This window comes from Panulirus ornatus, chromosome 20, assembly GCF_036320965.1.
Source record: "Panulirus ornatus isolate Po-2019 chromosome 20, ASM3632096v1, whole genome shotgun sequence".
Classification (NCBI taxonomy): Eukaryota; Metazoa; Arthropoda; class Malacostraca; order Decapoda; family Palinuridae; genus Panulirus; species Panulirus ornatus.
The window spans coordinates 39,877,784-39,893,332 of record NC_092243.1 but is presented as its reverse complement, the minus strand read 5'-3'; the positions used below and the strand labels follow the sequence as shown (position 1 = coordinate 39,893,332).

General features: G+C 40.4%; 1 protein-coding gene across 7 annotated transcripts in view; it reads left to right on the top strand.

Moving 5' to 3' along the window:
- PH4alphaEFB (prolyl 4-hydroxylase subunit alpha-1) overlaps positions 1 to 15,549 on the top strand; it is a 208,980-nt gene that overhangs the window by 127,181 nt on the left and 66,250 nt on the right. For all 7 annotated transcript variants that reach the window (XM_071674780.1, XM_071674778.1, XM_071674784.1 and 4 more), the window contains 3 exons: positions 4,387 to 4,541; positions 6,737 to 6,910; positions 7,214 to 7,545. In XM_071674780.1, the coding sequence (XP_071530881.1) occupies positions 4,387 to 4,541; positions 6,737 to 6,910; positions 7,214 to 7,545 (661 nt within the window). The remainder of the gene's footprint in view (positions 1 to 4,386; positions 4,542 to 6,736; positions 6,911 to 7,213; positions 7,546 to 15,549) is intronic.

Genomic DNA, 15,549 nt, shown 5'->3' with positions numbered 1-15,549 from the left:
TGATAAAGTATTTCACAAGAGACTTTTATATAAACTCAAAAGCACATGGCATTGATGAAGAACTCTGTACATGGATCAGAGACTGGCTTACCGGAAGAAAGCATTGTATAGTATTAAATAGAGAAGCCTCAGATTTGCAAGACATAATGAGTGGTGTGTCACAGGGGTCTGTCCTAGGCCCAGTTCTTTTCATAATATACATAAATGATCTAGAACTCAGTCTCATGTCAAAGATCTCCAAATTAGCTGACAGTACTAAACTAGGAGATAGAGCTGTAAACGATTCAAAAAGATCTTAACTTATTAGCAGGGTGGTCAGGCATATGGCAAATGAAATTTAATGTAGACAAGTGTAAAGTTATGCACTATGGAGACAAGAATGTATGTTACAACAACAGACTTCAGAAACTCTCTAACTAAAGTAAATGAAGAGAAGAACTTTTGAGTTGTCATTAGCAACAATCTGAAACACACTAAACATTGTCAAGCAGCAAGTAAAAGAGGCAACCAAATGTTAGGTTTCATAGCCACGAACATAGATTACATGACACCAGAAGCAATTCTCACACTTTATAATTCTCTAGTATGACCACACCTTGAATATGCAGTCCTTTTTTAATCCCCATATGATAAAAAAGACAAGGAAAAATTAGAGTGAGTACATAGATGTCTGACAAAATTGATCCCATCCCTGAGAAATCTAGCATACGAAGAAAGACGAAAATGGTTGGATCTCTTCTTGCTTGAAAAACATATATTTCATGGTGATTAAATCTAAGTGTTCAAAATTCTAAGCAAGTTCGATAAAGTTAATCATGAAATTTTTTTAAATACAAGAAAATACAGGTTACCAGGACAAACGGAATAAAACTCAAAGTTAAAAGATGTAGTACAGACATGAGAAAAAGTTTCTTTTCCTATAGATGTGTTGAGCACAGGAATAGGTTACTGTCAGACATAGTGAATGCTAAGACTATAAATACCTTTGAAAGTCATTTAAAGGAATATTTTATAAATTCAGGTGTACTCTGAGAAAAATGCAGTACATTGTATAAACAGCAGTGGTAATGGGGACACTAGAAGGTTAATGCGCAGCTGCGGGGAATCGGTGAGAGCTTTAAAAACTGCTGAGCAGAATTACATTTTCCTCTCTCTCCTCTCCTCTCCTCCCCTCTCCTCTCCTCTTCTCTCCTCTCCTCTCCTCTCCTCTCCTCTCCTCTCTCTCTCTCTCTCTCTCTCTCTCTCTCTCTCTCTCTCTCTCTCTCTCTCTCTCTCTCTCCAAACAACCCGGTTGTGGACCAGTCAGACCTCCAGTTGCCTGTCTTTCTCATGTAAACTCCCAAGTCCACTCCCAGATATTTAAGACACTTCACTTCCAATAATTTTTCTCCATTCAGACAGACATCCCAACTAACTTGTCTCCTAACCCTGCTGAACCCAACAACCTTGCTTTTTTTCACATTTACTCAACTTTCTCCTTTCACAGACTCTTCCAAACTCATTCACCAACTTCTGCAGATTCTCACTCAAATAAGTCACCAGTGCTGTATCATCAGTGAACAACATCTGACTCTCTTCCCAGGCTCCCTCTTCCCCAACAGACTGCATACTTTCCCTCTCTCCATGACTTGCGTTTACCTCCCGCATCACCCAATCCATGAACATATTAAACACCCATGGTGACATCACACACCCCTGCTGCAGACCAACCTTCACTGGAAACCATTCTCTCTCCTTTTTTTTCCAGTTGTACACATGCCTTACACCCTCGATAAAAAGAATTCACTGTTTCTAGCACCTTATTTCCTACACCATATATTCTTGTGACCTTCCTCTAATCATTGCTATCAACCCTGCCATATGCCTTTTCCCAGGTCCATAAATGCTACATACAAATCTATCTTTTTATAAGGATTTCTCACACATTCTTCAAAGCAAACACCTGATCACACTGCTCCTCCCTAATCTGAATCTCTGTACATGCCTTCCCTCTCAGTCAGTATCCTCTCATACAGTTTACCAGGTATACTCAGCAAACTTATGCGTCTGTAGTTTGAACACTCGCCTTTATTCCCTTTGCCTTTATAATGGCATTATTCGTGCATTCTGCCTATCTTTAGGCACCCCTTCATGATCCACACATACTCCGAATATCCTTACCATCCAATCAACAACTCAGTCATCCGCTTTCCTCTAATCATTGCTATCAACCCTGCCATATGCCTTTTCCCAGGTCCATAAATGCTACATACAAATCTATCTTTTTATAAGGATTTCTCACACATTCTTCAAAGCAAACACCTGATCACACTGCTCCTCCCTAATCTGAATCTCTGTACATGCCTTCCCTCTCAGTCAGTATCCTCTCATACAGTTTACCAGGTATACTCAGCAAACTTATGCGTCTGTAGTTTGAACACTCGCCTTTATTCCCTTTGCCTTTATAATGGCATTATTCGTGCATTCTGCCTATCTTTAGGCACCCCTTCATGATCCACACATACTCCGAATATCCTTACCATCCAATCAACAACTCAGTCATCCGCTTTCTTAATATGTTCAATTGCATTACCACCAACACCTGCTGCATTTCATCTTCTGCAAGGCTTTCACCACCAACTCTCTCTTTACCAAACCACCCCAACCAAAACACCCTACATCTGCCACTCTATCATCAAACACACTCAACAGCCCTTCAAAATACTCAATCCATCTCCTCCTCACTCTACCATTACCTGTTATCGCCCCTTTTACTGATGTTCCCATTTGTTCTTTTGTCTTTAGCGCATTATGTATTTCCCTCGAAAACATCTTTTTATTCCCCCAAAGTTTTATTTTCATTTTTTCTTAATTTTTCTTTCCAACAATCAGCACCCTTACTCTGGTGAGGGGCAGGTTAAAGGTCAGTAATGTTGAGGATGTAGTGAATATGAGGGTTTAGCGAAGGTAGCCTTTGACCTAACCCTCATAGGTTAGGTCACAGGTCAGTGATGTTGAGGGTGTAGTGAATTTGAGGGTCTAGTGAAGATAGCCATTGACTTGCAGTAATTCGTAAGAGTCAAGTCAAAGGCCAGTGATATGAATGTAGTTAAGAGGAGGTTGTAGTGAAGATGGCCTTTAAAGTGAATTTAGCTTTCAAGGATAAAGTGATGATGAGTTTGGTGGTATCTCTCTGTAGTGAATATGATGAGTTATAATGTGGAGGGAGACATAATGCATTCACTTGTAAGTGTTAGCATTTCTAGTTTACACTTACTGCTTACAATCTTCTTCTGTGGAACTCCTGCAACATGTAGGTAATTGGTGTGTGTGTCTTTGAGAGGTGAATGCAAACAAAGTGTAATTTATGCATGCCTTTGAAGTGTAGTTCCTGATGGAGTGGAGTTTAAGACTGGGTTGGGATGGCAGTTGTTTAGTGCTTGTCAGGTCATTTGTATTTGTATGTGTTCCATCACTGTCATGTTTGTTGGATACAGGATCTGTGAGCATTAGCTGTTGGTGTGAAGTAGGGGAGATATTTTTTCTTGGAGTTTGGTAATTAGTTATTGGTTGGTGTGGGTGGAAGGAGTCTTGTACCATAGCTAAGAATACAATGCTGACCATATTGATGTATTTTTGTTTAGCTGTGCAGCTGTTGAATATTCTAAGGAGCTAGGCAGCCAGTTATTGTTCTGAGAGCTTTATCTGGTTTGCTGTTTTGTGTTTGTTTGTGACTGGATAGAGGAACAGGCAGGTGGATCTTAAGTTAGGGTTGAGTGGATGAAGTGTTTGTAGAGGATGTTAAGGAATTTCTTTTCCTTGTTAGCGATGTATCAGTCAGTGTTCTTGGGCATTTGGCTTGTTTGTTGCTTTTTTGTTGATATATGTGATGTGGATGATAGGTATTGATTGGTGTCATATGTATATCATATATGATATCCAGTGTGGTTGGGGCTTTGTTAACCTGAAGTGGCTGACATACAGGATAAACAGGTGTTGATTAGATTTATGTTAAGAAGGTGAATATGGATTTTTGTGAGGATGCAGAAATGTTGTTTTGAGTGAGTTGGTAATTTATATTAGGATATTGTAGCTTCTTGTTGATTGCCTTTTTTGTCACATAGACCTTTTGTTGTAATATCTGTTTCTGTACATGTTATTATTGGTAAGATAGTGATATTGAGCTTACTGGTAATTATTAAATAAGTCCCTAATGATATACCTGTGATTTGGATGATTTTTTTACAGTGTGTGTTATCTAAAGCATTCTCTTAAGTTGATACCATATTATGCAGCATATAAGACTACAACATTGACTAGGAAACTACCAAAGAATAATTATTTTTTTTGTTCTGAATATTTTGAAGCACTTAGGTTCCCTGATCATACAATATTTTTTATCAACAGGGACCTGTATGAAATGGAACGTGTTCATGATGAAGCATCTCTTTCACCAGAAGCCTTCTTGGGCAACCCCATTAATGCTTATCTGCTTGTGAAGAGACTCACAGTGGACTGGGCAGACCTCCAGAACATCATGACAGATGACAGTATGGGCAAAGGTGAGGTGGCATGGCTAGCACTGTTACTTCTGTTGTAAATTATTATGAACATTGATTGAAATCATGCAGTTTTGGGCCTTACAGAACTTAATCCTGAGATCATTATCATCTCATGTCACTAGCCTCTTCTGTTGATACGACCATCTTTCATGTACTCCCTTACTCTATCTTACTACTTCATCCACAGATTTTTTTTTCTTGTTTTTCCCACCACTCTTGTGTTAGGTACACTGATTTTAGTCCTTGTGTCTGCATGCATTATCTCCTTATGTCCATGCCACCTCGGCTTTTCAGGTTTATCTTATTTTATCTCTCCAAAATCTTAATCTGTTTCTCAAAAATTCTTTCCCAGCAGCTTAGGCGTTGTAGTTAGATATATAGATTATAACAGTGAATTGTCAGGTGCAAGCCTTGGGGCATAGTCTCTCTCTCTCTCTCTCCCTCTCTCTGTCCTCTCTCTCTCTCTCTCCCTCTCTCTGTCCTCTCTCCCTCTCTCTGTCCTCTCTCTATCTCTCTCTCTCTCTCTCTCTCTCTCTCTCTCTCTCTCTCTCTCTCTCTCTCTCTCTCTCTCTCTCTAAATTAAATCTGCTGGACTTGTTGAAGACAATTTCTCTACCAGATCTTCATTGATCTGATGAGGGAAGCTAATATACTTGATTTAGTTCTTGTATCCCAGAATTCTTAGTAACTAAAAACCCTTGTTGGAGAACATCAAGGCAGTGTGACCATAACATATTTAGGTTCAATGTGAATATCAAAACAGGCTCTCCTAAAACCAATACCATTACCTCTAGCTTTAAAAGGGCAGATTTTAATGGGCTGCATAACACATTGATGAGTCTCACCCTTGGTGGTTCATGCCCAGAGGAATTATAGGGCAGCTTTAAGCATCAGTTTATGCACAAATCAAGTCACATTCGTTCTCATGATTGACAAAAACAATAAAACCAACAACAAACCTGAATGGTACTCCGAGGATCTTGCAAAAGCTATACAGCACAGAAATAGTCTATTGATTAAAGAAATCAAAGAATGACCCAAGACATGTGAAAGTCCTTATCAGACAAGAGAAGAGAGAATGTGAAGCGAGTATTACTAGATATAGTAGCAGAGATCTGAAAAGATTTTGCAGATATGTCAATGATAAAATGATAAAAAGAATTTTTCACATCAGTTAGGAAGTACTTTATATGTGATTATGTGTTTAAGAAGTTCCCTCAGAAGAATGAGCTCATTCAGAATGCAAGTGTTGCTGACCCAAGGAAGAGAATGGATGCATAGTTTGCATCAGTGCTTTACTTTGTGAAGAAATTCCACTTCATGGAAAAACAGATAGATGAGCTTCAACTTGAATTTGCTCACTACCAGGTAGATCAGCTTGAAGGTGTATATTTTGACCAAATGGTTGATGAGTTGAGTGGCCATTTCACAACTAGAAACAAGTCTTCCTTTAAGGAAAAGTATGTACATCATCACAGTATAATGTTTGCTGTCCTGCCAGTTGCTGACAGTAATACTGAAGATGAGAGAATTTTCATTCTGGTAAGGAAAGACTACACTGAATTTTGCTTAAGACTTGGCACACAAACATTATCAGATTTCCTTGCACAGAAAGTGTATAGCTGTGCTAAAAAAGAAAACTCAAGTGAAGTTTAGGGAAAGGCTTCTGGAGAAGTGCAAACAGACAACCTGTGCTTATAACAAAAAGCTCTCTAGCCAGGACTGAATATGTGTGGACAAACAAGCATTAGAACCTCTTTTGACTTAGTTCAAGGACCAAAAATGAAACTCTGCTAACTAGATACTTTGTTGGTTTTAAAGTGAACAATTGTGAACTATCTAATTGTAGATAAATGAATGGAGCTAACAGCTTGAGCACTAGATATCACAAATTCCTGTATTGAAAGTGCAGACTGGATTGCGTGTGGTTGGAAGTTTCATTTTGCAAAATTCTTTTTTTTTTTTTCTTTTTTTTGCTCAAAATTTCTAATTTTTGCTTTATTTTTTTGACAAGGTTGGCAGCTCTGCATATGTCCTTGAATACAGAAAGCCATTGGAGTTGCATCTGCTATCTTCTCCTGGTACACCGCTCATCAAAAGGGATTAGAGTTCTTTCTTTACCATGAATGCATTTTTCTTTCTTAACCTAAATTGTTGTAATTAAGTAAAGAAAACAACGATTGTTTTGTTTGCAGCTATGCTTAACAATTTGACAAACATGGCCGAGTTTTTGCGTTGGCCTGATGAAGAGGACCTAAATGGTGTGGCTGTTGCATTGATGAGACTTCAGGACACATACAATCTTGATACATCCCAGCTGGCAAGAGGGCAGATCTATGGCAAGAAACATGCATACAGAGAATTGACAGGTAAGACTGTAAACTACCGGTCTTTGACTATGTCACTAAAGATATGTATATTTTATGATAAAGGTATTTATTAAAAAAAACACTTACATATACAGTATGTATTGCAAAGAGTCATGGCAGCAGTAGTCACTGAATTTAGTTTGTAATTTTGTAGATAGTTTTCATAGTCACTCATAATAGGTAGTTATCTCCATTTTGTAATGCAGTGGTATACATACACTGTAAGTGCTGTATGTATTTATATGAATAAGAATTTTCAAATGTTTCCATCTGACAGTTCTTATTTTTACTTAACCATTGCAGCCGCTGACTGTTTTGAACTAGGTCGTCAGAGTTATAATGGTGGTGACCATTATCATACAATGCTCTGGATGAATGAAGCACTGAAGCGGCAGGAGACTGAAAGCAACAAGACAGTGGAACATGCAGACATTCTTGAGTACTTGGCTTTCTCCACATATATGCAGGGAAATATCAGACAAGCTCTGAAGTTGACAAATGTACTTTTAGCAGAGAGACCTAACCACCAAAGGGCTATGGGAAATAAGGTATATTATGAAGAGGCTTTGCAGGCCCAGAAAACAAAGAAACGAGGTGAAGATGGTATCTCATTAGATGCCGAAGCTGTGGAAAAGGTAATACTTTACATACTATGCACCATATCTTTCAATAAAGACATTCTTTCATGATTGACCTGTTGTTTCATAAGATACAGCTTCATATTAAACTTCTTTATTGAAGAGTAAGAATATGGAAAAAAAGATAGTTTTGTTGGGAGATGTGTAAATAATTTTTCATTATTTTTTCTTTTCATAATTTTTGCCATTTTCCATATAAGGGATTACAATATTGCTAGGAACAAGTGAAAAAAAGGCCTCATTCACTCACACCCATTAGATAGCCGTTTTATGTGATGCACCGAACTCCCAGTCCCCTATCCACAACCATGCCCCACAGACCTTTCTTTGGCTTCTGGTTGATTCATTATGTTCATTGACACCATGTCATCCCATGTATACCACCAGTTCAGGTTACTCTGTTCCATGCACACCTTTCATCCTCTGCATCTTCAGGACCCCACCACCCTTCCATCTCCAGTTTGTTCTCCTCTTCCCTCCATTTTGACATGTTTCCTCTTTTATCAACACATCTTAACTCATTTTCACCATATTTCCAAACCATTTCAGCACACTCCATTCAGCTCTCTCAACCTCAGTCCTCTTATTACAACACCTCTCTCTGACCCTTTTATTATTTACTTGATCAAATCGCCTCACGCTACATATTTTCCTCAAATATTTTATGTCCCATCTCTGCATATTCTAATTTATAACCTATGCCTCTCATCCATATAACATCATTGGGACAATAGTACCTTCCAACATACCCATCTTCGCCCTCACAGGTAATGACCTCTCTTTCCACACGTTCCTTAGTGCTCCCAGAAGCCTCACCCAGTCTGAAACATTTCCACTTCAGTGGTTCCTTTCTTTGCCATTACACTTTCAGGTATCCAAAACTCTCCATTTCCTCCAAATTTTCTCAATTCAAAGTCTCACTCCATCTAACCTGTCCCTCTTCCGTGCTAAATTTGATAACCTCTCTTTTGTTCACATTTCTTCTCAACTTCTTTTACACACTCTCCCAAACTTAGACACCAACTTCTGCATTTTCTTACTTAAATCTGCCACCAGTGCTAGGTCATCAGCAAATAACAATATTATAACCAATGTCGTTAGGAGACGCTGCTACTGTGATTAGACTCAAAACTGGGGAAAGTCAAGTTTCAGTACCTCAAGGGGATACTCTAATTTTGTAGAGTATCCATGTCTCACCCTGTCTTCTCATGGTGACCTCGCTAATACACCCCTTCAGGGTGGCACTAAAGGGGAAGGTGTTGTCCAACTCCATTGGGGCAATCCTTTTAATTACAGACAGTCACTTGTGGTGTGCTAGAACTTTTTATTTTTTGGACATTTTTGAAGTCTCACTTCCTCTGGAAACTGTGCTGGAGTTTCCCTCTGCTTGTGACCTCTCAGGGGTTAGGCACAAAAAGCTAAGAAGCAGTGCTAGAGTCTACCAGTTATGCCAAGGAGTAAGAGAGACCAGCGATTGAGGATGATGGTACTGAATGGAACTGGGATTGCTGGTTAGAGTAAAAGGACGGATCTTGTGGAGTTTAGAAGTTGTAGCTTGGAAGTGCTGGGGATTGGTGAAACCCATATCCTTGGGCATGGTGTGTGGCATGAAAAAGAAAATAAGTGGAAGCTATGGGAGGGCATAGAAGGAGGAGTGATATAAACAGGAATGAATGAAAATTATCGATGAAGAGGGAAAGAAGGATGTGCAATTATGCTATCACCAAGAGTGTGTGAGGGTATTATAGAGCATGGGTGGAATGGATCAAGAATAGTATGGGTGAAAGGAAAAATTGGAATTGTGAAGCATGCATGGGTATGTGTACATGCATCTGTGAATTTTGGAGAAATTTGAATGACTCCATAAATGGTTTTGAGAATGAGAGAAAAGTGGTCATAATGTGTAATATGTGAAAGTGAGATATGATGAAATTGGTGAGATAGTTGGTAAATGGGGAGTGCCTGGAGTAAATGAGAATGGAAGTTAACTTGTGGATGTTTGTGCTGAGAGGGGTTTATTCCTTGCAAACTCTATTTTTCAGTATGAGATGGTCCACAAGTGTACATGGATGAGAAATGATGGAAGAGATAGGCAAAAAGCTTTGATTGACCATGTGGCAGTGGATGAAAGATTTAGAAAGGCCATGCTAGATACTAGAGTTGTGAGAGGATTATTTGGAGACTGGCAATTTCGCTGTTCTTGTAGGGATGAGGATCAGGGAGAATTAGGATTATGGTGTAACGAAGAATGGGGAGGTAAAAGTATTGGCAAGTGTGAAGATGAATTGGAAAGAAATGCTGGTAGTATGAAAGGATGTAACTGATAGCTTAGATGGAAGTACAGTGAATGTAAGGATGCAGTCATGTGTGAGTGAGATGTGTAGAATGTTTAGAGAGACATTAGTAAAGGTTGTAGAATTAGTAGTTGGATATGAGGTTGTGAGATGTAGGAATAAAAAGGGCAGTGCATGGTGGACGGATGAGATTAGAAATATTTTGGAAGAGAAGAAAAAGGCATATGGGAGGTTGCTCAATAGGAATGTACCAGTGGAAGTTCAGCAAAGGAGGAGGGAAGTATACGAAATATGTAAGCGGAGTGTTGAAAAGCTGATAGAGGAAAGCAAAGAAAGAGTAGATGAAGATTTGGGAAGAAAGTTGAGGAACAGTTTCAGGATGATAAGAAACTACACTGGAAGGAGGTGAAAGTGGAAGATGTATAAAAGAGTGGAAATGTAAGAAGTAAGGAAGGGGAGTTGCAGAATCAATAGAAGAAACTGAAAGGAAGAGGGAAAAAGTATTTTGAAGAAATGATGAATGCAGGAGATGGGAAGGCAGCATTTGTTACTTTCTTGGGTGTGGAGGATAGAAGGAAGAGGATACAAGTGCAAGGGCCTGTAGCAAAATGGGAATTAAAAAGGGCAATAATAAGAATGAAAGGCACTTGGAGTGGATGGGATTATGGCTGAAATGCTGGAATATGGAGGAGAAAGTGTGATAAAGTAGTTGCATCTGATATGTGATTTAGCGTGAGCGAGGTAGCGCAAGGAAACAGACGAAAGAATGGCCCAACCCACCCACATACACATGTATATACATACACGTCCACACACAAAAATATACATACCTATACATCTCAATGTATACATATATATACACACACAGACATATACATGTATACACATGTACATAATTCATACTGTCTGCCTTTATTCATTCCCATCGTCACCTCGCCACACATGGAATAACAACCCCCTCCCCCATCATGTGTGCGAGGTAGCGCTAGGAAACGACAACAAAGGCCCCATTCGTTCACACTCAGACTCTAGCTGTCATGTAATAATGCACTGAAACCACAGCTCCCTTTCCACATCCAGGCCCCACACAACTTTCCATGGTTTACCCCAGATGCTTCACATGCCCTGGTTCAATCCATTGACAGCACGTCGACCCCGGTATACCACATCGTTCCAATTCACTCTATTCCTTGCCCGCCTTTCACCCTCCTGCATGTTCAGGCCCCGATCATTCAAAATCTTTTTCACTCCATCTTTCCACCTTCAATTTGGTCTCCCACTTCTCCTCGTTCCCTCCACCTCTGACACATATATCCTCTTGGTCAATCTTTCCTCACTCATTCTCTCCATGTGACCAAACCATTTCAGAACACCCACTTCTGCTCTCTCAACCACACTCTTTTTATTACCACACATTTCTCTTACCCTATTATTACTTACTCAATCAAACCACCTCACACCACATATTGTCCTCAAACATCTCGTTTCCAGCACATCCACCCTCCTGCGCACAACTCTATCCATAACCCACGCCTCGCAACCATACAACATTGTTGGAACCACTATTCCTTCAAACATACCCATTTTTGCTTTCCGAGATAATGTTCTTGACTTCCACACATTCTTCAAGGATCCCAGAATTTTTGCCCCCTCCCCACCCTGTGATTCACTTCTGCTTCCATGGTTCCATCCGCTACCAAATCCACTCCCAGATATCTAAAACACTTCACTTCCTCCAGTTTTTCTCCATTCAAACTTACCTCCCAGTTGACTTGACCCTCAACCCTACTGTACCTAATAACCTTACTCTTATTCACATTTACTCTCAACTTCTTCTTTCACACACTTTACCAAACTCAGTCACTAGCTTCTGCAGTTTCTCACATGAATCAGCCACCAGCGCTGTATCATCAGCGAACAACAGCTGACTCACTTCTCAAGCTCTCTCATCCACAACAGACTGCATACTTGCCCCTCTTTCCAAAACTCTTGCTTTCACCTCCCTAACAACCCCATCCATAAACAAATTAAACAACCATGGAGACATCACACACCCCTGGCACAAACCTACATTCACTGAGAACCAATCGCTTTCCTCTATTCCCACACATACACATGCCTTACATCCTCGATAAAAACTTTTCACTGCTTCTAACAACTTGCCTCCCACACCATATATCCTTTATACCTTCCACAGAGCATCTCTATTAACTCAGTCATATGCCTTCTCCAGATCCATAAATGCTACATACAAATCCATTTGCTTTTCTAAGTATTTCTCACATACATTCTTCAAAGGAAGGGTGGAAGGATAGAGTGAAAAAGATTTTGAGCGATCGGGGCTTGAACATACAGGAGGGTGAAAGGCGTGCAAGGAATATAGTGAATTGGAACGATGTTGTATACCGGTGTGGACATGCTGTCAGTGGATTGAACCAGGGCATGTGAAGCATCTGGGGTAAACCATGGAAAGTTTTGTGGGGCCTGGATGTGGAAAGGGAGCTGGGGTTTCGGTGAATTATACATGACAGCTAGAGACTGAGTGTGAATAAATGGGGCCTTTGTTGTCTTTTCCTAGCGCCACCTCGCACACATGAGGGGGGGAGGGGGTTGTTATTCCATGTGTGGCGAAGTGGCGATGGGAATAAATAAAGGCAGACAGTATGGATTATGTACATGTGTATATATGTATATGTCTGTGTGTGTATATATATGTATACATTGAGATGTATAGGTATGTATATTTTCGTGTGTGGACGTGTATGTATATACATGTGTATGTGGGTGGGTTGGGCCATTCTTTCATCTGTTTCCTTGCGCTACCTCGCTAACGTGGGAGACAGCGACAAAGTATAATGATATATAATAATTCTTCAAAGCAAACACCTGATCCACACATCCTCTACCACTTGTGAAACCACACTGCTCTTCCCCAATCTGATGCTCTGTACATGCCTTCACCCTCTCAATCAATACCCTCCCATATAATTTCCCAGGAATACTCAACAAACTTGTGCCTCTGTAATTTGAGCACTCACTCTTATCCCCTTTGCCTTTGTACAATGGAACTATGCAAGCATTCCTCCAGTCCTGAGGCACCTCACTGTGAATCATACATACATTAAATAACCTTACCAACCAGTCAACAATACAGTGACCCCCTTTTTTAATAAATTCCACTGCAGTACCATCCAAACCCGCAGCCTTGCCGGCTTTCATCTTCTGCAAAGCTTTTACTACCTTTTCTCTGTTTACCAAATCATTTTCCCTAACCCTGGGGATAGGGGAGAAAGAATACTTCCCACGCATTCCTCACGTGTCGTAGAAGGCGACTAAAGGGGACGGGAGTGGGGGGCCAGAAACCCTCCCCTCCTTGTATTTTAACTTTCTAAAAGGGGAAACAGAAGAAGGAGTAACGAGGGGAGTGCTCATCCTCCTCGAAGGCTCAGATTGGGGTGTCTAAATGTGTGTGGATGTAACCAAGATGAAAAAAAGGAGAGATATGTAGTATGTTTGAGGAAAGGAACCTGGGTGTTTTGGCTCTGAGTGAAATGAAGCTCAAGGGTAAAGGGGAAGAGTGGTTTGGGAATGTCTTGGGAGTAAAGTCAGGGGTTCGTGAGAGGACAAGAGCAAGGGAATGAGTAGCACTACTCCTGAAACAGTTGTGGGAGTATGTGATAGAGTGTAAGAAAGTAAACTCTAGATTGATATGGGTAAAACTGAAAGTTGATGGAGAGAGATGGGTGATTATTGGTGCATATGCACCTGGGCGTGAGAAGAAAGATCATGAGAGGCAAGATTTTTGGGAGCAGCTGAATGAATGTGTTAGTGGTTTTGATGCACGAGACCGGGTTATAGTGATGGGTGATTTGAATGCAAAGGTGAATAATGTGGCAGTTGAGGGAATAATTGGTATACATGGGGTGTTCAGTGTTGTAAATGGAAATGGTGAAGAGCTTGTAGATTTCTGTGCTGAAAAAGGACTGGTGATTGGGAATACCTGGTTTAAAAAGAGAGATATATATAAGTATACGTATGTAAGTAGGAGAGATGGCCAGAGAGCGTTATTGGATCACATGTTAATTGGTAGGCGCGCAAAAAAGAGACTTTTAGATGTTAATGTGCTGAGAGGTGCAACTGGGGGATGTGAAGATTTGTAGAGGTTTTCAGAAAAGAAGAGAGAATGTTGGGGTGAAGAGAGTGGTGAGAGTAAGTGAGCTTGGGAAGGAGACTTGTGTGAGGAAGTACTAGGAGAGACTGAATACAGAATGGAAAAAGGTGAGAACGAAAGACGTACGGGGAGTAGGGGAGGAATGGGATGTATTTAGGGAAGCAGTGATGGCTTGCGCAAAAGATGCTTGTGGCATGAGAAGCGTGGGAGGTGGGCATATTAGAAAGGGAAGTGAGTGGTGGGGTGACGAAGTAAGATTATTAGTGAAAGAGAAGAGAGAGGCATTTGGACGATTTTTGCAGGGAAATAATGCAAATGATTGGGAGATGTATAAAAGAAAGAGGCAGGAGGTCAAGAGAAAGGTGCAAGAGGTGAAAAAGAGGGCAAATGAGAGTTGGGGTGAGAGCATATCATTAAATTTTAGGGAGAATAAAAAGATGTTTTGGAAGGAGGTAAAGTGCATAAGGCATGGGAACAAATGGGAACTTCAGTGAAGGGGGCTAATGGGGAGGTGATAACAAGTAGTGGTGATGTGAGAAGGAGATGGAGTGAGTATTTTGAAGGTTTGTTGAATGTGTTTGATGATAGAGTGGCAGATATAGGGTGTTTTGGTCGAGGTGGTGTGCAAAGTGAGAGGGTTAGGGAAAATGATTTGGTAAACAGAGAAGAGGTAGTAAAAGCTTTGCGGAAGATGAAAGCCGGCAAGGCAGTGAGTTTGGATGGTATTGCAGTGAATTTATTAGAAAAGGGAGTGACTGTATTGTTGACTGGTTGGTAAGGTTATTTAATGTATGTATGACTCATGGTGAGGTGCGTGAGGATTGGCGGAATGCTTGCATAGTGCCATTGTACAAAGGCAGAGGGGATAAGAGTGAGTGCTCAAATTACAGAGGTATAAGTTTGTTGAGTATTCCTGGTAAATTATATGGGAGGGTATTGATTGAGACGGTGAAGGCATGTACATAGCATCAGATTGGGGAAGAGCAGTGTGGCTTCACAAGTGGTAGAGGATGTGTGGATCGGGTGTTTGCTTTAAAGAATGTATGTGAGAAATACTTAGAAAAGCAAATGGATTTGTATGTAGCATTAATGGATCTGGAGAAGGCATATGATAGAGTTGATAGAGATGTTCTGTGGAAGGTATTAAGAATATATGTTGTGGGAGGCAAGTTGTGAGAAGCAGTGAAAAGTATTTATCAAGGATGTAAGGCATGTGTACATGTAGGAAGAGAGGAAAGTGATTGGTTCTCAGTGAATGTAGGTTTGCGGCAGGGGTGTGTGATGTCTCCATGGTTGTTTAATTTGTTTATGGATGGGGTTGTTAGGGAGGTGAATGCAAGAGTTTTGGAAAGAGGGGCAAGTATGCAGTCTGTTGTGGATGAGAGAGCTTAGGAAGTGAGTCAGTTGTTGTTCGCTGATGATACAGCACTGGTGGCTGATTCATGAGAGAAACTGCAGAAGCTAGTGGCTGAGTTTGGTAAAGTGTGTGAAAGAAGAAAGTTGAGAGTAAATGTGAATAAGAGTAAGGTTATTAGG